The sequence below is a fragment of the Callionymus lyra genome, chromosome 16 (assembly GCF_982586985.1).
Source record: "Callionymus lyra chromosome 16, fCalLyr1.hap1.1, whole genome shotgun sequence".
NCBI classification, from domain to species: domain Eukaryota; kingdom Metazoa; phylum Chordata; class Actinopteri; order Syngnathiformes; family Callionymidae; genus Callionymus; species Callionymus lyra.
In genome coordinates this window covers 14,744,931-14,769,034 of record NC_141833.1, presented here as the reverse complement: position 1 = coordinate 14,769,034, position 24,104 = coordinate 14,744,931, and the positions used below count along the sequence as shown (strand labels likewise).

The 24,104-nt window shown below is 34.3% G+C and overlaps 1 protein-coding gene across 2 annotated transcripts in view; it reads right to left on the bottom strand.

Moving 5' to 3' along the window:
• The window catches only part of LOC148063840 (phosphatase and actin regulator 1-like), a 61,295-nt gene that overhangs the window by 870 nt on the left and 36,321 nt on the right, over positions 1-24,104 (bottom strand). For both annotated transcript variants that reach the window (XM_087811298.1, XM_087811297.1), the window contains exons 3-11: positions 22,194-22,274; positions 20,528-20,731; positions 18,596-18,920; positions 14,028-14,221; positions 12,365-12,521; positions 7,894-7,949; positions 5,695-5,756; positions 4,354-4,494; positions 1,062-1,138 (exon numbers count right to left, since the gene is read on the bottom strand). In XM_087811298.1, the coding sequence (XP_087667424.1) occupies positions 1,062-1,138; positions 4,354-4,494; positions 5,695-5,756; positions 7,894-7,949; positions 12,365-12,521; positions 14,028-14,221; positions 18,596-18,920; positions 20,528-20,731; positions 22,194-22,274 (1,297 nt within the window). The remainder of the gene's footprint in view (positions 1-1,061; positions 1,139-4,353; positions 4,495-5,694; positions 5,757-7,893; positions 7,950-12,364; positions 12,522-14,027; positions 14,222-18,595; positions 18,921-20,527; positions 20,732-22,193; positions 22,275-24,104) is intronic.

The window sequence follows — 24,104 nt, the reverse complement described above, 5'->3', positions numbered from 1 at the left end:
ATGAGGAAATATTAATTTTGATATCAGACAGAAATCCCAACAATGGATTAATGGTGGCGACGGGTTAACTATCGCCATGGATTAATAGATTAATAATTAGAATTAATTAATCATTCGGATTATTTATCATATAAATTGATTGATCGTGATGGTGGATTGATCGTGATGGTGGACTCATCTTGACGATTCATTGTGACGACAAATTAATCCTGACGATGCATTAATTGTGATGGTGGATTAATCGTGACTATGGATTAATCGTGATGATAGAATAATTGCGATGGTAGATTGATTGTTACGACGGATTATTCATGATGATGTAGTGCTTCTGATGATGGATTAATCCTGAAAATGGATAAATCGTGGGGACCGTTTGATTGTGGACAGTGGATTAATCTTGATGGCGGATCAATCAAAATGATTAATAGTGACAACGGATTAATCGTGATGATGAATTCATCTTTATGATAGATTAATCGTGACTAACGATTAATCAAAAGGAAAGATTCATTGTGAGGAATAATTAATCATGATGATTAATCATGACAATGAATTGATCTTGAGGCTGGATTAATCGTGATGATGTATTAATCATGGCAATGGATTAATCGAGACAACTCATTTTGACTGTGGATTAATCGTGACTCTGAATGAACCTTGAGAATGGATTAATTGTAATGATTAATTAATCCTGACTATGGATTAATCATGAGGATGGATTGATTGTGACGGTGGAGTAATCTCAACAATGGATTCATCTTGATTATGGATTAATCGTGACAATGAATTGATCTTGAGGCTGGATTAATCGTGATGATGAATGAATGCTTACGATGGATAAATCGCAACGATGAATTGATCTTGAGGCTGGATTAATCGTGATGATGTATTAATCATGACGATGGATTAATCGTGACGAGGAATGAATCCTCATGATGGATAAATTGCAACAATTAATCGTGACGATTAATCGCGACAATTAATCGTCACGATTAATCGCGACAATTAATCGTCATGATTAATCGCGACAATTAATCATGAGGATAGAGTCTTCTGCTCACCTGGTTAAATGGCGACTGGATTCATGGACTTCCATCTCGTTGCTCTTAAAGTCGTTCAACTCCTTGCGTATGGCCGCCTGCACACACACACAAACACACACACACACACGCACACAAACACACACACACACGTCAAGAGAGGCTTGAGAGCTGCGACTCTGCCTCCTCCATGCATCATTTACTCTTATCTGCTGGCTCACGGAAGGATTCGGCCCCAATTTCTGCATCACAAGTGGCTTTAATTTCCATCCTGACGCACGAGAGCCGACAATAACGGCAGGAGTCGCTCCGCGTTCGCAGGGATGCGTTTAAATACCTTGGATGTTGTGCGGCGCGAGGATATTTTTAGAAACGCTTAATTGGATGCATGTTTTTCTGAAAGGCTGTTTGTGCGTCTCTGAGCCCGAGCGGCAGAAAATGATGTCGCTGGAGCCGAAGATACTGAAGGTTTCATTTCAGCTTCTCCTTCCAAAGAGAGAGCGGAGAAGAAAACGCCAGGAAAAAAAGGGATTTATAGAGAATCGTTTTTGAAACGAGAGAACAAAACTACGTTTATTCCTTGCAAAGTGGTCGATGGAGCTTTTTGGTAGTTGAATTTGAAAAAAAAAAAAGGAAAAGAGGAAAGAAATAGAATGAATAAATAATAAATTAAATACATAAACAATATACAGTAAAAATGAAACCATGTAATATATATTATTATTTTATTCATTATGAATATTTTAAAATGCATTAAAAATAAATAAATACATTTATTTTCTTCTTCTAAGTATTCAATGATTATACTTATAATATAGTAATACTCCCCTAATATATAACATAATTATATATAAAAAAGAAAAAAGAATACAATTAAAAATAAAATGATTTCCTATAAATATTCCGCTGCACAAATATATATATAAATAAAAGGAAATATAATAAATAATATAATAAATAATAATATTGAATATTAACCAAAATCCACTGTATATAAAAAATATTTGTTGCATTTTCAAGTTTATATAAAATATTGACTCAATTTCTTTTATATTGCTTTTCGTGTTTAATGCATTTTAAAAATATTTAATTGTAGTATTTGCTTCTATATTACATATTGTTTTTCTATTTTTCTATTTAACTCAACATTTTTATACCTAAACAAAAATGACCATAATTAAAACATGTATTTGTACTGAATTATTTAACTAGATCAATATCATTGTATTGGTTATTTTCGATGGATTTCCTCAGGAATATAATGAACTTATTCCTTTAAAAAAACGTTATTTTTGTTAATTTATAAGTAAATAAAAAGGAATCTGATCTAAAAATCAACAAATGTTCACAATACAAAATAAAATTGTGAGTATATATAATCCTGATGTTGTTAAATGGGTTGTTTCCTCCATGTTGCGACCGTGACTGTCACGGCATCAGATTTACGGTCCATGACTCAGAGATTTGAGTCACAGTGACGGGAAGACGAGCCTCGTCTCCGCCATCACGTGACCGTCATGTGATCAGGTGATGCCGGGATCTGGAGATGAGTCAGTTTCTGGTCTGTCGCCTGCAGCAAGACTTGGAAAAACAAACTCGACCCTGGAAAACTCAGTGTGATCGTTACGTTTCCTTATGTAAAGAGGTTACGTAACGAGTGATGTTCACACGAGCGGACCTCAGGTGTGAGAGGAAGCCATCGGAGCGCTTTCCTGTTTGGCTGAACGCAAGAACTCATTAAAAAGGTGAGGAGACGAAAGGGGGGAGGAAGGGGGAGGCAGCAGCCGGACCGCTCGGGGGAGCTTTGACTGGAGACAGCTGTTTGCGGTAACAAGAAAAGGAGGAAGACGTTTTCATACAATTGCCGTCCTGTGTTATAGGTTGCATCATGTGGTGCTGAAGGGCCCGAGAGACTATTTATGATGCAGCCGGCGGCGCCATTTTTTTTTTTTACGCCTCTTTTTTTCCTGAATGATCAAAAACTCGACACAGCTTTGATCAGCATCAGATTTACCCAAGAAAGTATTTTTAAACTCGACCTGCTCTGAGTCAAAGTCACAGCCACTGCCTTTTCCACAGATGATTGAAGTTGAAATTCAATTCGAACGCTTAGTTCAATTCAACTTTTTTTGTTATTTAGATGTGTGTTATCAGATTTCTGTTGATTAATTTAGATTAATCACGATTAAATTGAACTTATTTGAATCATGTTTCAATTCACAGTTTCAAGAAAGAAGGCCATAGAGATTATTATTATAAAGATTAATCTTTACGATGGATTAATCTTTACGATGGATTAATCGTGACAATAGATTAATTGTGACTATGTATTACATAATGATGGATTACTCTGATAATGGATTAATCACAATGATGGATTAATCTTGACAGTGGATTATTTGTGACGTGGATTAATCATGATGATGGATTTATTAGTGGCAATAGAATTATCGTGACGATAGATTAATCGCTCCAAAGTATTAATCTCGGCAATGGACTAATCGTGATGATGGATTAATTTGCAACCGTGATTTAAATCGTTAGATTAATATATTAATAGTGACGATGGATAAATTCATGACAATAGATTAATTGTGACAACAGATTAATCGTGACGATGGATTAATCGTGACGATGGATTAATTAGTAACAGAATTATCGTGACGACAGATTAATCCCGACGATGGATTAATCCTGACGGTGGATTTATTCTTGAAAACAGAATTATCGTGACGACAGATTAATCGTGACGATGGATTAATCCTGACAGTGGATTTATTCGTGCTAAGAATTATTGTGAAGACTGATTAATGGTGAAGATCGATTAATCCTGACGGTGGATTTATTTGTGAAAACAGAATTATCGTGACGACAGATTAATCCTGGCGATGGATTTATTCGTGCTAAGAATTATCGTGAAGACTGATTAATCGTGACGATGGATTAATTCTGACGATGGATTAATCCTGACGGTGGATTTATTCATGACAACAGAGTTATCGTGACGACAGATTAATCGTGACGACAGATTAATCGTGACGACAGATTAATCGTGACGACATTAATCGTGACGACAGATTAATCGTGACGATGGATTAATCCTTTCAGTGGATTTATTCGTGCTAAAAATGATCGTGGCGACAGATTAATCGTGAAGATGGATTAATTCTGACGGTGGATTAATTCCTGACAACAGAATTATAGTGACGACAGATTAATCGTAACGATAGATGAATCTCGACGGTGGATTAATTCCTGACAACAGAATTATCTATGCCTCGTCAACGCAACAATGTCTTGAACTTCCTCTCACCTTGTCAGCAGCCGTGAGTCGGGTCCAGGGTTTATCTGCCCTCCGGTCGTAGTCCTGAGCGTCTGAGACTTCCACGTAGTCGCTGAAGTGGATGAGGATCTTGGCCAGTCTCAGCTCCTCTACCGTCGGCCTCTGGCTCAGCTGGAGAAAGAGAAACAAGGATGATCTCTCACGTGGCTGCAGATGCTTCTCCAGTCTTGCAAAACAAAGTTTGGAACAAACATTTCCTCCAGGAACTCCTGGTTGTTAATCTACGTGTAATAACATGCGTCTATTGCCCCGAGTAGCTGGGATAAGATCCAGCTACAGGGAAGAAGCAGAAGAAAGTGAATGTTTTTTATCTGATTTTACACTCTTTCTTAAGAACCGTTTCTGGACCAGTTCAGATTTATCTTGTCGGATCTTATCAGGAAAAATGAAGGGACGACTTCACTGGATTATATTTCTTAATTCTTAATTTAAACGGTTGTTTTTTTAGCTCTTTACTGGGATTTAATCGAAATTTAAGATCATTGCTTTTGCATAAAGATAAGTATTAGGGATCATTTAAGTTTCATCTACTTCCAGTACCAAACTTGTATTTTTGAAACAGTTTTGGTTCTTAAATGCCCAAAACAATAGCTTTAATTTAGTGTCTACATTTTACTGTGAAGTATTATGTGTCGATATTATTTAGGGGATAAATTAAGTGTTTTTTTAGTCATACAAATTGGTGCTAAGGTTTCTTTTGTGGGTGGTTTTGTTATAAAGACATTAAGTAAAATAGTTGAAATAATTTTAAGAAGGTGAAGGTGTTTTGTTTATGCTAGAAAGTTAAAGAAAATGTTGATTTAAAATTCTGTTGATTTAATAAGGTATACATATATGAATATATACAAAACTTTATTCTATCAAACTTTTACTTTCACACCATCTCAGTATTTTAAATGCAAGTAATTGATCTCAATCTTGGCTAATGTTGCTATGCTATCGTTAGCCTTTACCGCTAAATTAGCATTTATGTTTCATGAACCGAGATTAAAGCTATAAATGAATAAAAACATCCTAAAAAAGGACAGAACAGAAGCTTATTCATGAGTTGATACTGAAATAGAGACTAAAGCAAACCTCCGGCGGTCGCTGTATTATTTGGGATCATTTCCGCGGGTGTGTTATTATTTAATTGGAAGTGGCGGGAATAGCTCCACGTCTCCCCGTGTGGCCGAAGGGGATTTGGCAGGCGACGCGATGAAAGAGGCCAAGGGCAACACGGACATCCGTGACCTCAGGGAGTGTTTGTTGGAACCGACTCTCGATTTCACTCAAAAGTCTCGACTAAACAAAACGCCATTTTTGACTCACCTTACGCGTGAGCCTCCGTTTTATCTCCCTCTTCTCCTCCATCTCCTCTTGTTCATTGCGAGCTGTGGTAAAAATAAAAGCGTGTGATTAACGAAACATGAATAATAATAATATCTTTAAGGCAGCAAAACACACACTTTGAATAATCTCTTCGTTAACGGATAAAAAACATCATGTTTACTAGCGTTTAGGAGCGTCAGGGGAGTCGTTGTTTACGTGAGCTGGAAACTCTACTTTATTTATTTATTTTAATGACCCAGAATAGAAATAAAAAGGCAGATTTTTATATTCTACGTATGAATATTCTTATTTATTCCACTGTACGGGGAGGTGTTTAAATAAAGTTAGATACTATTCTTTTTTATACCACTGTATGGGGAGGTGTTTAAATAAAGTTTGATAATATTATTTTTTATTCCACTGTACAGGGAGGTGTTTAAATAAAGTTTGATAATATTATTTTTTATTCCACTGTACAGGGAGGTGTTTAAATAAAGTTTGATAATATTATTTTTTATTCCACTGTACAGGGAGGTGTTTAAATAAAGTTTGATAATATTATTTTTTATTCCACTGTACGGGGAGGTGTTTAAATAAAGTTTGATACTATTCTTTTTTATTCCACTGTACAGGGAGGTGTTTAAATAAAGTTTGATAATATTCTTTTTTATTCCACTGTACGGGGAGGTGTTTAAATAAAGTTTGATAATATTCTTTTTTATTCCACTGTACGGGGAGGTGTTTCAATAAAGTTTCATACTATTCTTTTTTATTCCACTGTATGGGGAGGTGTTTAAATAAAGTTTCATACTATTCTTTTTTATTCCACTGTATGGGGAGGTGCCTAAATAAAGTTTGATAATATTCTTTTTCATTTCACTGTATAGGGAGGTGTTTCAATAAAGTTTCATACTATTGTTTTTTATTCCACTGTATGGGGAGGTGTTTAAATAAAGTTTCATACTATTCTTTTTTATTCCACTGTATGGGGAGGTGTTTAAATAAAGTTTCATACTATTCTTTTTTATTCCACTGTATGAGGAGGTGTTTAAATAAAGTTTGATAATATTATTTTTTATTCCACTGTACGGGGAGGCGTTTCAATAAAGTTTCATACTATTATTTTTTATTCCACTGTATGGGGAGGTGTTTAAATAAAGTTTCATACTATTATTTTTTATTCCACTGTATGGGGAGGTGTTTAAATAAAGTTTCATACTATTCTTTTTTATTCCACTGTATGGGGAGGTGTTTAAATAAAGTTTCATACTATTCTTTTTTATTCCACTGTATGGGGAGGTGTTTAAATAAAGTTTCATACTATTCTTTTTTATTCCACTGTATGGGGAGGTGTTTAAATAAAGTTTCATACTATTATTTTTTATTCGACTGTATGGGGAGGTGTTTCAATAAAGTTTGATAATATTATTTCTCATTTCACTGTATAGGCAGGTGTTTAAATAAAGTTTGATACTATTCTTGATAATCATTAAATAACCAAGAATACAAGGCAAGATGTTACTTTTATATCAGTTTTTTTTTCCCCTGTTTATATCTTGGCTCTTTGCGCCTCTCCTTTAGCTTGATGACCCCTCACAACAGTCACAGTATATAATGTCTTGGGGAGATTTAATTGCCCCCACCCCCCCGGTATGAGCACATCTTGAACCTGTCACCACCATGATGTCACACAGGAAATAGTTTTTGGTGAAGATGAGCAAAAGAACGACCTGTCAATCACACATTCTTATATCTGTTCTTAGCTCATATTCTGGCGTCTCCGGTTCAACCTCGACGCCGCCCCCCCCCCCGACTGTGAGCGACAACACCGACATGACGGGTCACTTCTAAATCGTACAACTCCGTGTTTGGCCTCCTGCTCTCAGCCAATCTGGCCGGGGCCGCGGGAGGAGCAGGAACGGCTGGTGAATCGGTCTTTGATGTGAAAGTCACAGAGTCCCACTGCTGCTTTTATCTGATGGTGTGTGAGTGTGTGTGTGTTTGGGACTAAAGCCGTGTGAACACTGTAACACGGGGGAACCGACTGCCTCGGATGAAAAGAGGGGATAAAAAAAAAAGAAAAAAAAGTAGGCCAGTGTCAAGACGCACCTGAGGACGTCTCTCAAAACAACGGGTTGAGTAAGACGGTTAAATTCCGAGGCTGCGGGAAAAAGAGATGTGAATTTTTTCTCGACTTACGTTTGAGGATGTTCCTCTGCTCCAGCTCCTCCGCTGTGGGTCTTTGACTCAAGCGCCTGCAGAGAATTACAGTCAAAACGTCACATTTTAAAAGGAGATTAAAAGGAGATGATTCTCAACAGCACAGCCGGGGAAATATGAGGAGCCGGATTCATTACTGGATATAGTTGAGCCTCGCACTGTTGGCAGATGCACTTTTCTGAAAGTTCAGCCGTCCGTGAATGTCAGTTCCTCCCTGCTAATTAAATAAGTGCACGCTGTAATCAGCCATTCAGGATAATCGTGTAATTAAAGGCATATTCTTGAACCGACATCTTCTCCGGCGAAGAGGAGGTGATGGATCACTGACAGATTTATCGCTGCACTCTCATCTCGCAGACACTCGGTCCCTTCACAGGCTTTTTCTTAAGAAATTATTGAATAGTTTTATGAAGTTGAATATATCTCATCTTTTGTAAAGAAAGAAAGTCAGTACGGAAATGTTTAATAATAAATGTTTTAATTGTGCTTTAATATGTATATATCACATTGGCCTTGCGTAAAAAACATTGCATTTTATCCACTTTTTACTGATGCTGCTTTTTTTTCAATGTTTTAAAAAGTTTTTAATGAGGTTTGTTACATTTTTTTATTAAATCAGGAACTTGTCTTGAGTGTCAAGAAATGCGCCTTAAAACAAAATGTATTATTATTATTATTATTATAACATATAGTTTATCGAAAATTGGGCAAATTATGGACCTTTTACTGTATTAATGTGGCCCTAGAGAGCTTAGGGATCATGGAGAAACTAACCATTTCATTTTGTGATTTATTTATTCACTTTAAGAGTAATTAATGCACCTCCAATAGATTTAAGTGAGTATAAGTAAATATTAGAAAATCTGGCTTTTATATCTGATTTTTTTTGTTAAATAAACTAAGAATTTTGGCATTTTTTAAAACTCGGTTTTATACTTCTCTTTGTTTTTGTTTTTGCCTGACGGTCCCTTGACAACAGCCACTTTATAACTGTGGCTCCTGAGGCAATTTAACTGCTCATCAATTGATTTATTGATTTAAAGAATTAAAATCGTCACAGAATAGTCGATTAAAAATGCAGAAAGACGATTCTTCTACATTTGTTTTGACAGGAGAAAAAAATCCCAATTTTAATATAATTTGTTTTATGAATATTTGTTAATTGTTAATTGAAAAATGAATATTAGTTTTGTGAATAAAAATATTGCGTTTTTTTCCGTATATCAATATTTCCTAAAGACGAGAAGTCGTTTAATTACAATTGAATTACAATAGAACTAAATCTCAGGAAGTTGAAATATGTCGTTTTTCCATTAAAAGCAACAGATAAATCACTATTTACGTCAATAACTATAATTTATGAGAACAATTACGGCTTTTGTCACGGTTTTACATAACTCCAACGTTTATTTTGAGTCGTTTCGCTCAGAGCTAAACTGCGAACTGACATCACACGAACGCTCTCATGGCTACACAACAAAGAACCTTGTTACACAAACTGTTAATCCGCACACGCGACGAGCCGATGTTTTATAAGTGGCAGATGTTTATGATCATAATTGGCTGGAATGCTTCGCCGCGGGGCGAGCGGTCATGTGGTCGCAGCCCTTAACAAACATTCAGCAGCACCTATGGAAACACAGCGACTGAGCTTCTCCATTAGAAGAAGAAAAAAAAACATTTATTATTCAAATATCTACAAACTCGGAGAAGTGGGCCACTGTTGCTTTGCAAGTGGGTCACTCCATCACCCGTCCCTCCACCATCACTCCATCTTTCAGACTTGACTTCACACACGAGTTGAAAAACAAGCTTTAGTGTTTGTTTTTTTTAGGAAAAAACAAATACAAAAATGGTGTTTAATAATAAATGTCGACTCTTACGACCTGGAAGACATTTTTTTTATAGTTCAGTTTGAGCAGCGAGTGCCTCGTGTGACACACTAGGAAGAAGCTTTTATCATAAATACCTCCCCCAAGGAGCAAGTTTTATACATCCATATGTTAGCACAAAAGGCTCAAAAACAGATTTTAAATATGAAATACGCTTTGTTCTTCATGCCCACCATGTGTGTTGTGCAAGCGAGTTATAATATTGCGGTTCCATTAAACGAATATAGCCATCAACCTTTTTTTAAACTGAAAGTGATAGTTCACCCAAAATGTGTGTTCATTTTAATGTAGCAGCTAGTGCTCAGTTGTCTCCAACTTAAAAAACATCCAAATACCTCCAAACTGCTCGTCTGTAACAAGCATCTTGTTTTGAAGCATCGACATGAAAAAATGTTCTGAAAAAACCCAAATAAGTCAATATTTTAAGTTTTTTTCTGGTGGAAGCTAAAAGGCTAACATGCTTCACAGACAGGAAGCACTCTGGGTTAATGTCAAAACAGATAAATCCTACTTATCACCACAGGTTTACTATTTTTTTTAGATTCTTGAATTGAATTCCTTTAAATACTTTTTATGGATCCACAGGAACTATTTATATAGATGTGATTATGTCAAATAATTGCACCGAGACTCTTCCAATAACAATAAAACTGAGGTTAAAGAAAATAAATTTGATAGAAATAAGCATTTTAGTGAGTTTGAAACCCCTGGTCTAGATAGTCTGTATCAGGGGATTTAAACTTTTTTGTACCACTTTGTGTGGTTCGAGATTAAAGTCAAAAGAAAATAAATAATTACCAGATTAGAGTCAAAGAAAAAATAATTTATTACGTGATTAAAAGCGAAGGAAAAGTATTTATTACAAGATTAAAGTCGAAAGAAAATAATTTATTACCAGATTAAAAGCGAAGGAAAATAATTTATTACAAGAAAAAAGTCGAAAGAAAATAATTTATTACCAGATTAAAAGTGAAGGAAAATAATTGATTACAAGATTAATGTCGAAAGAAAATAATTTATTACAAGATTAAAAGTGAAGAGAAATAATTGATTACAAGATTAATGTCGAAAGAAAATAATTTATTACCAGATTAAAAGTGAAGGAAAATAATTTATTACCAGATTAAAAGTGAAGGAAAATAATTTATTACAAGATTAAAGCCAAAAGAAATTATTTATTACCAGAATAAAAGTGAAGAAAATTAATTTATTACAAGATTAATGTCGAAAGAAAATTATTTATTAGGAGATTAAAGTCAAAGAAAAATTTAGATTAAAGTCAACGCAAATAATTTATCGCGAGATTTAAGTCGAAGGAATTTAATTTATTACAAGATTAAAGTCGAAAGAAAATAATTTATTACAAGATTAACGTTGAAAGAAAATAATTTATTACGAGATTAAAAGTAAAGAAAAATAATTTATTACAAGATCATAGTCGAAAGAAAATAATTTATTACCAGATTAAAAGTGAAGAAAAATAATTAATTACAAGATATAAGTGGAAAGAAAATAATTTATTACCAGATTAAAAGCGAAGGAAAATAATTTATTACAAGATTAAAGTCGAAAGAAAATAATTTATTAGGAGATTAAAGTCAAAGTAAATAATTAATCGCAAGATTTAAGCGAAGGAATTTAATTTATTACGAGATTAAAGTCAAATAAAATGATCTTCTACGAGATTAAAGTCGTACAAAGATGAATTACTCATAGATCATCCATGTTAACATGTAATCCTCAACGATAAATCTGAATAAAACCCTAAAAACAAATAAAAGTGTGTTACGCTACGACACGGCGACTGAGATTATTAGCGACGCTGGCAGACCTTCTGGGAACATGTGCTGTGTTCCAATCCCAGCGGGGAACAGACACATAGGTGCCAACGTCTCTTGAAATTATTCCTTCCTCCCTTCATTTGAAGCCACATTTCCTGCTTATCTTCTTCTTCTTCTTCTTTCTTCCTCCCGCTCCGGGCTTCCATCCCAGCTGCTTTGTTTTTTTTTTCTCTCCTCTCTCTCCCCCCTTCTCTCCTCTCTCTCAACACATGATTACATCCCACCATCCAGAGAGCCAAGTCATGTTCAAAAGAAACACAGTGGAATGAAACGAGGCTTGTGATCCGTCGGGAAGGGAAAACATTACGTCGTTTGATCTCTCGAAAATCATCGTTCACGGTGCAAAGATGTATACAAACTGGTTATGACGCAGAGAAAAGAGAGAGAGAAGGAGGGATTTGAGTGGAGGGGTGGAGAAGGTTTGGCTCTTGGACCGGCCGTGGTGATTCGGCGAGAGAGAGGGAGGACGAGAAGACGAGAGGCGGGGTTTGGAAAAAATGAGGTCAACTCCGTTTTCATCGATGATTAAGAATTAATCAAACGTTAAGATCATCAAACGTTTGTTTAGTTTTCGTAGTTGTTTTTTTTCTTTTTTAAAAGCCGCTGGTTCCGCAGGTTGTCGTCCAACACAGCAGCGGTTGCAGGAGAAATATTCAAAGCATTCGACGGAGCAGGTGTGCAAAATGTGTTTTTCGGCGGTTAAAAATAGAAACGCACCGTGTGAGTTTGGTGCCGATCTGCTGCCGGGACTCCAGACGCTCCTCGTCCGTCTGCATGGGAAGGATGTTCTTCTCCTCCAGCTCCCGCTTGGACGGACGGTTGCTCAGCTTGATGGCCAGAGAGTCTTTCCTCAGGACCTTCTGCGCCAGCGAGCCTGCGACCCCCGAGACACGCAGAGGTCAAAACGCCGAAGATTCAAACATCTCGCCTCCAAATATTAATGTCCCTCATCCTGAACAATTACATGTAGTTTTAGTCTCTAAAAACACACTTAAATATAACTAAAACAAAAGAAAGTATTGGAAAAAATTCCTAAATTTCTCAAGAGTTTATCCGACTTTATACAAATCGTTCTTTTTGGGCTTCAGTACCAGAAGCCTTAGTAGCCGCAGAGCATTTACTCGTCCTCGTACGACAAGAAAACTTTTTACAAAAAATAGAACAAAAACATTGAGCACGACTGTTCAAGGCTGTTTTTTACAAAAGTAACAAAAAAATCTGAGATATATTTTCCATACTAATACCTTTCCATTGATTTTTGTCTAAAATACAAATATTCAAAATGTTTGGTTGTTTTTTTTTTACAATATATTCAAGACAGTGATTTGCCCAGGAACACCTTTCATAAAAGCACACACAAGTTAGCCCAAAAATAATACTGAAAGAACATTGAATTGGTCTGTTACAATGAACTAAATGTAACCCACAAAATAATAGCGACAGTAAAGTAACTCAGTCTGTAAAAAAATAACTAAACTAAGTCTTAAACTTAAACCTAAACTGAAACAACACAACTTAACAGAGTTAATGATTTATATTATTCAGAAAACATTTCTTAACTTAATAATTAACTAAATTTGCAGTGTGAATAAGTGGTATTTATTATTATTTTAATTCATTTAGTCGTTTATTTTGAATATTTATTTATTCTAATTTATTCCGTTTTTATTGCACTCGTTATTTGTTTTGTATGTTGTCATTTGCTGCCAGCGGAGTAGAGACGTAAAACAGAATTTTTATACATAAAAAAGATATTTTATTATATAATATTAACTTTTTTTTCTTTCTTAAAGCAGTTTGAGCACCAGAACTTATTCAAAACAACCCACTAAGCAACAATACTAAATATCTTTCTTCATAAGACATTTTTATTTCATATAAACTGTATATTTTGTTGATTTATTTTCACTTCACTACAGATTTGTCAGTTTTTCTACTCCAACCTGCACACTTTCAGCCATTTTTGAGTAAGTAAAAGTATCCTTTTTTTTAGCTTCACTTCTCCTTAAAAACTAAAAAAATCATGACTCGGCGTATTGAGCGACTCTTCACATGAGCGACCACAACTTTTAAAATAACCCTTCTGTGCATCCATGCGAACACAAGATGCCGCGTGACGACAACAACAACAACAACAACAACAACAACACACACTAAAGTTCTCTTGCCAGGAGGAAGTGAGTGTTTGGAGGCGAGAGACTCAGTGAGTCTTGATCTGCAATTAAAGGTTAAACTCTCGGCCGACCAGATGTCGTCACATCTGGAGTCGTGATCCCACCTGAGGTGGTTTATTAAAAACTTCTGGTTTCAAGGTTTATTAACCACTCGGTTTTAGGGATTCAAACTCGCAACTAGGAACGGCGAACATGAATCGACTCACTTGAAAATAATGAGTCGTCGTCCTCGTCGTCGTCGTCGTCCACGTCGTCGTCCTCGTCCTTGTACATGCTGGGCAGGTCCTCGTAGTCGGACTCGTTGGGCATGTTCTCCTTGTCGTCCTCGTAGTCGATGATCACCGACGGGATTTCTCTCCGGTCCAGGGGCCCACAGGAGCCGCCGCCGTGCAATAAAGAGCTGCAACGGTGAAGAAGAAACGTTGAATAAAATGAATCGTTTTCATATTTTTTAGTTTAAAGACCTGTCCGTGTTAATGTTAGCAATGATGCTAACGGTAGCTGCTAACGTTGTTACGATTTGTTAGCTTACATAAGATAAATATTATATTTGTGCCACATATTAATTGTTAGGATCAATATATTTAAGGTCCCCCACTTGTGACGGCCTAAAGCAGGGGCCACATTTTATACAGTGGCTGTCTTGAGGGGCCATCAAGTTAAAGTAATCAATGAGATCATAAAATCAAGCTAAAAAAGGTTAAATTAATAATTTTTTTCACATTTGTTTTTAATTATATTAAAGCAACTTTCTTCCAAATGTTTCCCTTAAATATTTTTGAGGTGCAATGAATACTCACAAACATGAGTAAAGAACCAAAAACGACCTATTGACATATTTAGAGACTAGTAATGAATAATAGAAATAAATACAAAATAAAATGTTTAGTTTCTTGATGATCTTCGTCATCATGTGGCCCCTGGTCCGCACGTTACCAAGGTCTGGTCTAGAGTGAATGGTAGTAGTAGTAGTAGAAGCAATATTATTAGTTTTAGAATGTCTGAATAACATTTTTGTCAAAATAGTTAGAAATTCCAATGCTAATGCTAGCTACGCTAGTAGCATGAGTAGAGCTAAGGCAGTGAGGAAAAAACAGGTTTACTGACTTAATCATGGATTAATGATCAAAAATAAATAACATATTATACTCAGAGTTTAACAATTCCATTATAAAAATAGTGCAAAACAGATTATTTTGTCGTTGACGATGAATTAGGTTGAAACATCCGTAAGCTAATGATTGCTAAAGTGCTAACGGTGGCTGCTGCTCTGCTAATTATTAACTGCACATAGAATTACCACCGCTGTGTTAAACATAAATACTAGTTAAATACTGTAGTTGTGAATAAAATGAAAGTGCTTTACAAATAACCTTTACTTACTTTCTCACTAGTATTTGTAGCAGAAGTTTTCAATAAGCAGCCAGAAAGTGCGGTTGCTATTAGCAACAAGCTGTAAATGATAGCATAGTAGCTAACTATGCCTTTATTTCCATTTGGAATTTGATTCAAATAAGTTTATTTTATCAACACAACATGTAAAGTAGCATTAAATAATACTATTAAATAAAATAAACGTTATAAAAAAAACTATTTACATGAACTTAACTCTTTAAGTTGAAAATTCAAATTTAAAGATTTCCTGTTTGATAAATGTAGTTTAAAATAATCAATTATACATAATAATAACGGTAATACATTCATTTAAAAAAAACTACACAAATTTAGTTCACGTTTAGTCTCAACTCAGAAGATAAAATATAAATAAACTCAATATATAGGCAGCGTTAGGGACGGATCAGTGGAACCAGCAGGTAAATAAACAGTAGAAGAAGAAACGGTGTTATAGTCGTGTCATAACGTCAGCCGTTGTTTACCCTCGAGCAAGACGGGAGTAGATCCGACTCAACCGGACGATAACAAAGTGGGATCTTTTTCTCCATTAGTCTGAATTAAAGAGCGACATGTCGGATTTAAATTGATCCGACCTCACGATGAGTGACGCAACATTAGTTAAGCTTTCAGACTAATTGTTGATGCGTCGCTTTCTTATCCGACTCCCCGTTCGATAAATCGGGCCCTTAATGCGAAGTCCTTACGTAACCAGAGCGTTTCTCTTCCAAACAAGAGCCGGTCTTGTAAAAAGAGCAGCTGACGGTGGTTTTCAGCGGCGCTGCAGGAGGGACGCCTACGCCGCCGCAAACACCCACGTCGACACTCTTTTAATTCAGAAGCGCTCTGTGAGGGAGTGAGACCATTCATACCTGACAACGGATTGAAAATAAACTGTTTTTCCAACAAATGCCCGAGTGTCTCGAAACATTTGGTCGCGAGCCAAACCCACACCTTCTCGACACGGCTGGTAGAAATGGCCAAAATATCAAGAGTTCTACAGTAATTCAATTTATCGTGTTTTTTTAACGTAACGAACATGTAAACCAGAATATTTCCCCCGCTGACATGACTTGGACACTTTGGCAACTCCTCAAAGGTTTATCCTATTTTTGACAATTGACAGGAGGACGTTGCGCTTTTATAACAATCATTACGGTAGCTCCCGAACACTCGAGACCAGATTCCTTGTGTGCACATGTGTCATGAGTTAAATAACTCCTTGTACAATCTCTATGATTGAAACAGATTGGAGCAGAAGGAAGATATTTTTACAAATAGCTGCGGGGCTGAGTTCACCGAGAGGGAGTGGGACGACAAATGCATGTTGTTAAAAAGTGAATCATCAGACCAGTGTTTTTAAGTCTCACTGGAAACATAATTTTAGTGCAGAAAAGTCCACAAACAAACTAATAATTAACATCTAGAAATTGCACTTTTTAGTGTCAAATGATAATAAATATCATGTTATTTTAACAAATTTTTAAAGTAATTACAATGTAATAAAGTGTGCTTCCTTGTTTGGTGTTTGAATCTCACTCTAAAAATTATTTTAAAGAAGAAAAATATCTCATGTTCTACCACACAAGCAAACAAACTTAAATTTCATGTATTTAAAATGAAAAAATAAGTAATAATAAAACCAAGAAATGACAATTTGCAAATATAAAAAAAAAAAGTCGAGCATTCAATTCAACATTTTAAAGTAATGACTTTGTAATAAAGTACATTATAGTTGCGTTTTTCTTCTTTGGACAGTATTTTTTTTAGTAATTATTGTTAATATTATTATTGAAACATTATTTTAGTTTAGACAAATATTTCAAATCATATAATACAAGCTAAAAAAAAAAGTATTTCTTAAACCTTTAATAAGTAGTAATAAGTATAAGTATTATAAAAGTAAAAACGCTTTTTAAATGAGAAATAATGTAAAAAGTTTTAATAACAATAATAATACAGAATAATAACACTGCCTTCAGAAAATTAAATGGTAAAATTTAAATTTCAAATGTTGAAACCTTCAAATAATTATCTTTTTTCATAATTGAATTCAATTTTTTTTTTAAATATACATTTGTTTTTGTAACTCAATCACGTTTAATGAATACTTTAAAATGATTTTTCTTTTTCACAGATTTTGATATTTTAATTGCAATAATTCAAAAATATATTTTTTAATTAAATACTTTTTTTTATAGAAATTTGTTTTTATTGAATCACATTTAATGAATATTTTCATAATTATTTTTCCTTTAATTCTTCTTATTTTTACACTGATTTGATATTTTGAATGCCATAATTTAAAAAAATTTATATTTTATAATTCAATATTTTATTAATAGAAATTCGTTTTTATTTAATCACATTTTATGAATATTTTCATAATTATTTTTCTTTAAAATATTTATTATTTTTTACCCAGACTTTGATATTTTAATTGCTATAATTCAAAAAAATATATTTTATAATTCAATATTTTATTAATAGAAATTATTTAATCACATTTTATGAATATTTTCATAATTATTTTTTTTTTAAATATTTATTATTTTTTACCCAGACTTTGATATTTTAATTGCTATAATTCAAAAAAAAATAATTATTAATTCAATATTTTATAAATAGAAATTTGTTTTCATTGAATCACATTTAATTAATATTTTCATAATTATTTTTCCTTTAATTTTTCTTATTTTTACACAGATTTTGATATTTTGAATGCAATAATTGAAAAACAAAAAATTTTATAATTCAATATTTTATTAATAGAAATTAGTTTTTATTTAATCACATTTTATGAATATTTTCATGATTATTTTTCTTTAAAATATTTATTATTTTTTACCCAGACTTTGATATTTTAATTGCTATAATTAAAAAAAAATAATTATTAATTCAATATTTTATAAATAGAAATTTGTTTTTATTGAATCACATTAATTAATATTTTCATAATTATTTTTCTTTAAAATTTTTCTTATTTTTACACAGATTTGATATTTTGAATGCAATAATTCAAAAAAATATATTTTATAATTCAATATTTTATTAATAGAAATTAGTACTTATTTAATCATATTTTCATAATTATTTTTCTTTAAAATATTTATTATTTTTTACCCAGACTTTGATATTTGAATTGCTATAATTAAAAAAAATACATTTATTAATTCAATATTTTATAAATAGAAATTTGTTTTTATTGAATCATATTTAATGAATATTTTATTTAATGTTTTTTGTTTTTTTACACAGTAAAATATGTAATAAAGTGGAACAACACAGTTGTTTTTATGAAGTCAAAAATGTGGAATGATTAAAGTCATCTTGAATACTGTTCATAATCCCAGTAGTTAAAGGGGCGTCGATGCACTCTCACCTCTCGAACCTCTGCATGGACAGCGCCAGCGTCTTGTTGAGCTCCTCGATGATGCGACTGGGGGGGTGCAAGCTGCCGTACTGCAGCTGCAGCGGGTGCCCGTGACCCTGGTGCAGACCCTGCAGGCAGGCCAGCTGCGAGGGCAGCAGCGAGCCGTGGTGACCCTGAGGGACGCCGCCGCACTTCTGGGACAGGGGGTTCGGGGACGGGGAGGAGGTGGACTCCCGTCCTCCCGGAGGCACGCAGATCATGACCTTCTTGGGCGGCAGCGGCGGAGAGTGTTTCCCTCCGGACATGGACGAGAACTTCAGCTGCTGGTGCGAGTCTGGAGAGACGATAGGTGGCGTCAGCGGGAGGATGAGCGGCGGCTCAGACGGACAGAACCGGGTTACGCTGATGCTACTTAACCAGATCGACGACGACACCGGAGCTCATCTGACCCCCCGGAGGACTTTATAGGGTTTTTAATCCAGAGCACGTGTGACGTCTCACTTTCCGTGACGGCGTGAGATTATAAAGAGTGATCGCTCGCGTTTCGAAATATGGCTCAAGGTCACAGTACTGAATTGAAGTCACGCCGAACAAAGGTGTACTTTGAGCTCTCCGTCTTCTTGTAGATTAGCATCATGTTAGGATTATAGGACGCGTCGTCAAATTCACCAGATTATAATCTGGTTCTACTGAGTCGATGACACACTTTAAAATGGATTCTGTTAGGAGACATGATTTCATTTTTAGTGCAGAGTAATACATCATATACCCCACAAGGCTCCTGAGTTATACAATGATGCCTCACAGACGAATACTACAGAGTAATAATTGCAGAGTAATACCCCGGAGTAAAACTACAATGCCTCGCATACCTGGATTATAAAACTACTTCAGCTTCGCTGAGGAATACTACGGATCCTTGCGGAGTAATACTATGAAACCTCGCAGAGTAATACTACGAGCTAGTGGAGTAATAATACAAGGCCTTGGTGAGTAATACTAAGGAGCCTTTCAGAGTAATACTATGGAGGCTGGATAATAATACTATGGAACCTCGCAGACTAGAGTAATACTACAGAGCCTCATGGAGTAATACTAGGAGCTTGTTGAGTAATAATAAAGAGCCTCACTGAGTAATACAACGGAGCCTTGCAGAGTTATATTACGTAGGCTTGCAGAATAATACTATGGACCCTGGATTATAGTACTATGAAACCTCGCAGAGTAATACTACGAGCCAGTGAAGTAATACTAGGAGCTTGTTGAGTAATAATACAAAGCCTCACTGAGCATTACTACCGAACCTCACTGAGTAACACAACGGAGCCTTGCAGAGTAATACTACGGAGCCTGGATTATAGTACTATGATACCTCGCAGAGTAATACTATGGAGCTTCATGGATAAATACTAGGGGCTTGTGGAGTAATAAAACAGCTTTGCTGAGTAATACTACCGAGCATCACTGAGTGGTACAAAGGAGCCTTGCAGAGTAATACTATGGAGCTTCATGGATAAATACTAGGGGCTTGTGGAGTAATAAAACAGCTTTGCTGAGTAATACTACCGAGCATCACTGAGTAGTACAAAGGAGCCTTGCAGAGTAATACTATGGAGCTTCATGGATAAATACTAGGAGCTTGTGGAGTAGTAATATTGAGCCTCGCTGAGAAATACTACCGAGCCTCACAGAGTAATACTACAGAGACTTACAGAGTAATATTACGGAGCATGGTTGAGTAATGCTACAAAACCTTTGGGGAGTAATAATATAAAAAGACTAACAATGTCAAAGAGTAATGCTACAGAGATTCACAGAGTAATGCTCCAGCGACTCAAGGAGTTATACTAGAGTAGAGACTCAAACATTTTGACAGTAAGTCCATCATGTATGAAAAGGTTCACTGGATTCTAGCAGTACATGAAGAAAGCTTGTACTCACCTGTGCTATGGTTAGGGATCCTCGAGAAAGGCTTCGGGGGAAGAGCCGGAGGCTGCTTGTGGTAAAGAGGAGGTTTGGACATAGAATCCTGATGATCGCTGGCGTACGAAACCGACTTCTTCGACGAATGAACCATCGACGACTTCAACTGAGGCTCCTGGACGCAGATGCCGTTGTCCATGGACGACCTGAACTCAACTGTTGCTGGTGAGATAGGATACAAAGATTTGAAAAAAAAACGCTCTTTTAGTGAGAAAAATCAATAAAGAGGTATGATAACAATAATATAGGATAATATCGGTTTCTTCAGAAAATCTTATGGTAAAATTTAAATATCAAATGTCGAAGATTTATATTTTTATTGAATGAATTGAAATGTTGGTGTTTTTTTTGTAATCAATTAATTATCTTTTTTTTTAAATTTAATTAAATATTTTTTAAATAAAAATGTTCTTATATTGAATCACATTTTATGAATATTTTCAAAATGATGGGGTTTTTTTTCCTTTCTTTTTTTCCACAGAGTTTGATATTTTAATTCCAATAATTATTTCCATATTATTAATATGAAAATATTGATAAAATGTGATTCATTAAAAAAATATATATTAAAAAATATTGGATTAAAAATATATATATAGTTTGAATGGCTGTAATGAATAAAATAAAAAAATTAAAATCATTATAAAAATGTTCATAAAATGTGATTCAATAAAAACTAATTTCTAATGATTTTATATTTTCTTTCTTTTTTTCTTTCTTTTCAAGAAATATATTCAATATTTCTTCATAGAAATTCGTTTTTATTGAATCACATTTTATGAATATTTTCATTATGATTTTTCTTCTCTTTTTCGACACATAGAAATTGATATTTAATTTCTTATAATTAAAAAAAATGGAATTTTTCATTCAATATTTTTTTATTTGTGGTGTTTAATTTCAATGTCATGTGATCGCCTCTGAGTCGCACGATTGGCCAAAAGTTTGATGAAAAATTATTGAATTTAATTATTTAAAAAAAGAATGTGTCTAGATTTGAAACGATAAACTCAATCACTCAGTACTGAACGGGATTGAACTACTTCCATGAAAAGCCGCCTTCAAGTATTTAGATGTTTCCAGATAATCACGACAGGAAATTCAAAGACGATCGAACCGACGACTCCAGATCCTTTTATCGCCCGACAGGCGCTGATGAAGCTCAGCAGTTCGACAACACGTCGGTCATTTAAGGACCAGTTTGAATCTGAGCCACAGAGAAAATCTGCTTAAAAATCTACCACTCAATCTTTAGGAAAAAAAAACAACTACAAGGACGAGGAAGTCTGTGGAAAAGGTGGAAATAAATCAAATTATAATCAATTTCCCTCATTTTTAAGGATGATTTTTTCTTTTTAATTTGTGAGCCGCGAGTCTGTGTGATCTCCAGGAATCCTGGCAAGAAGTTAAAACCATCTTTTGATGTCCTGCAGCGTCAGTCTCCCTCAAGTCAACCTCACATGAAATCGTGATCAAAGAGTTCCTCGGATGCGACAGAATCTTCTGGAAACCACGAGATTTTATCTCCAGAAATGAAATTGCCGATTAATTCGGGAGTAAACTGTGATCCCGGTCGACTCCTGTAGGAGTTGGAGGAAAAAAAAAAGCGACGAGGTCGACTCACCTTTTTCAAAGATCTCCTTCAGAACTCCTCTCTTGATGAGCTCGTCCCGACTCTGTCTCATGGACATCTTCCTCTCCAGCGCTGCAGACACGTAATGAGAACATCCATGAAGGTTCCGTACCGTGGAGGTCATTTCGTTCATACGAGGCAAGTTTTTCCAATTAAATTTGAGTCTATTCTTACATTTGTCTCAGTTTCTCTTTTAAATTCAGTTCAATAATTAAGTTTCAGTTTTTATTTAACAAAATTGAAAATAAATGGTGTTGAAGAACAAAAGTGTCCACTTGAACTGCATCAAAAACTTGTTTTTGTTAATAAAAATCCATTTAAATTGTTTCATTTTTCTCTTTATGTTCTTCTTATTATTTTATTTTTTATGTATTATTGCTCTTTATGTTCCTCTTATTATTTTATTTTATTTATTTATTTATTTATTTATTTATTTATTTATTATTTTATTTTTTATGTTTTATTTTATTTTATTTTATTATGTATTTTTTTTAAATTAATTTATTATTATTATTATTATTATTATTATTTTTATGTATTATTTTTTATTGTTTATGAAAAATTGCTGGCTATTGGAAAAAAAAAAAAAAATCCCGAAGGAGACCTCCTGATCAATAAAGTTTTACCTTACCTTACCTTAAATGGCCCAAAGAATTGTCACAAATATTAACAATTTATTTTGTATAAATATTCCACCTTTACTTTCTGATTAAATGTGTTTAAAAACTACCGACTTACTGAAAAGTCTCAATTCTAACCATTGAATTAAATTTTTCTCATATATATAAATAATATTTTTACATTTTTATTACAGTACGCAACCGTTTTCTTTCTTCAATAAAAGAACTATAGACTTATGTCATTTTATTTTATTTCTCTGTTGCTTTACGGCCAAAAAAATTGTTACAAAAATTGTACAAAACATGTAAAATCAACGACAGGAAGTTGATCATGAAAGAATTCTATTGGCTCAAAACAAAAATATAAAATGGTTGAATTAAACATTTCAAACGTTTAAAGGTTGCATTTATTTTCATTCAGTAATTATTAAGTAGGTTAAAAAAAATTTAACAATCAAATTAGTTTTATGCTTTTGTAAAACTGAATTAAAAACATGTAACGTTTCCTTTTTTAAGGATTTTATTTTTATTTTCCCATTTTTATTGTATACTGCATATATTTTTCGCTAGTTCTAACACAAGATTGGTGCATTATCAATAGTAAGTAAGTAAGTAATTCATATTTGTAAAGATCTTCCTTAGACCAGGGACACAAATCAAAAACAATACACAGTTAAAATACATACTTTAAAAGGCAAACACAACATATGGACAAACACAACAGCCATAAGAAAATGGAGGAAAAAGCAGAAATAAAAAGGTCTTAAGATGTTTCTTGAAGGAGTCAATAGTGTTGAGAAGCCATACAAGTCAATTAAGTAAAACTTCCTAAATCCAGATTAAAAAAACACGAAATCTAAAAACATATTTTTGTATTTTAACAATGACTAAAAGGTTGTTTTATGACCATTTGTAATGATTTATGTCGTCCTTAAATGGCCGCGGAACGTCTTATCTCTTCATCAGAGATATGTGAGTAAGTGTTGACTTAAACTCAACGAACTTTTCCTTCTACTTAACAAAAGATTTGTGGAGCTTCTTTTTTTGTTCAAACGCTGCCCGATGAAAGTTTGAAGATAAGCTTCTGGTCGACGACTTCCTGTGGTAATTGATTATTCACGATACGTCTCATCCCACAGCCTTCTTGCTTCCATATTTAGAATTCCTTCAACGCTCTTCACCATCAGATCATGATCAGAGAAGCTCTGTAGGAATCACCGGTTTTGAACCACAGATCCAGAGAGAAGTCGGCGTCGAGAAACGTATAATTTGTTGAGAATTA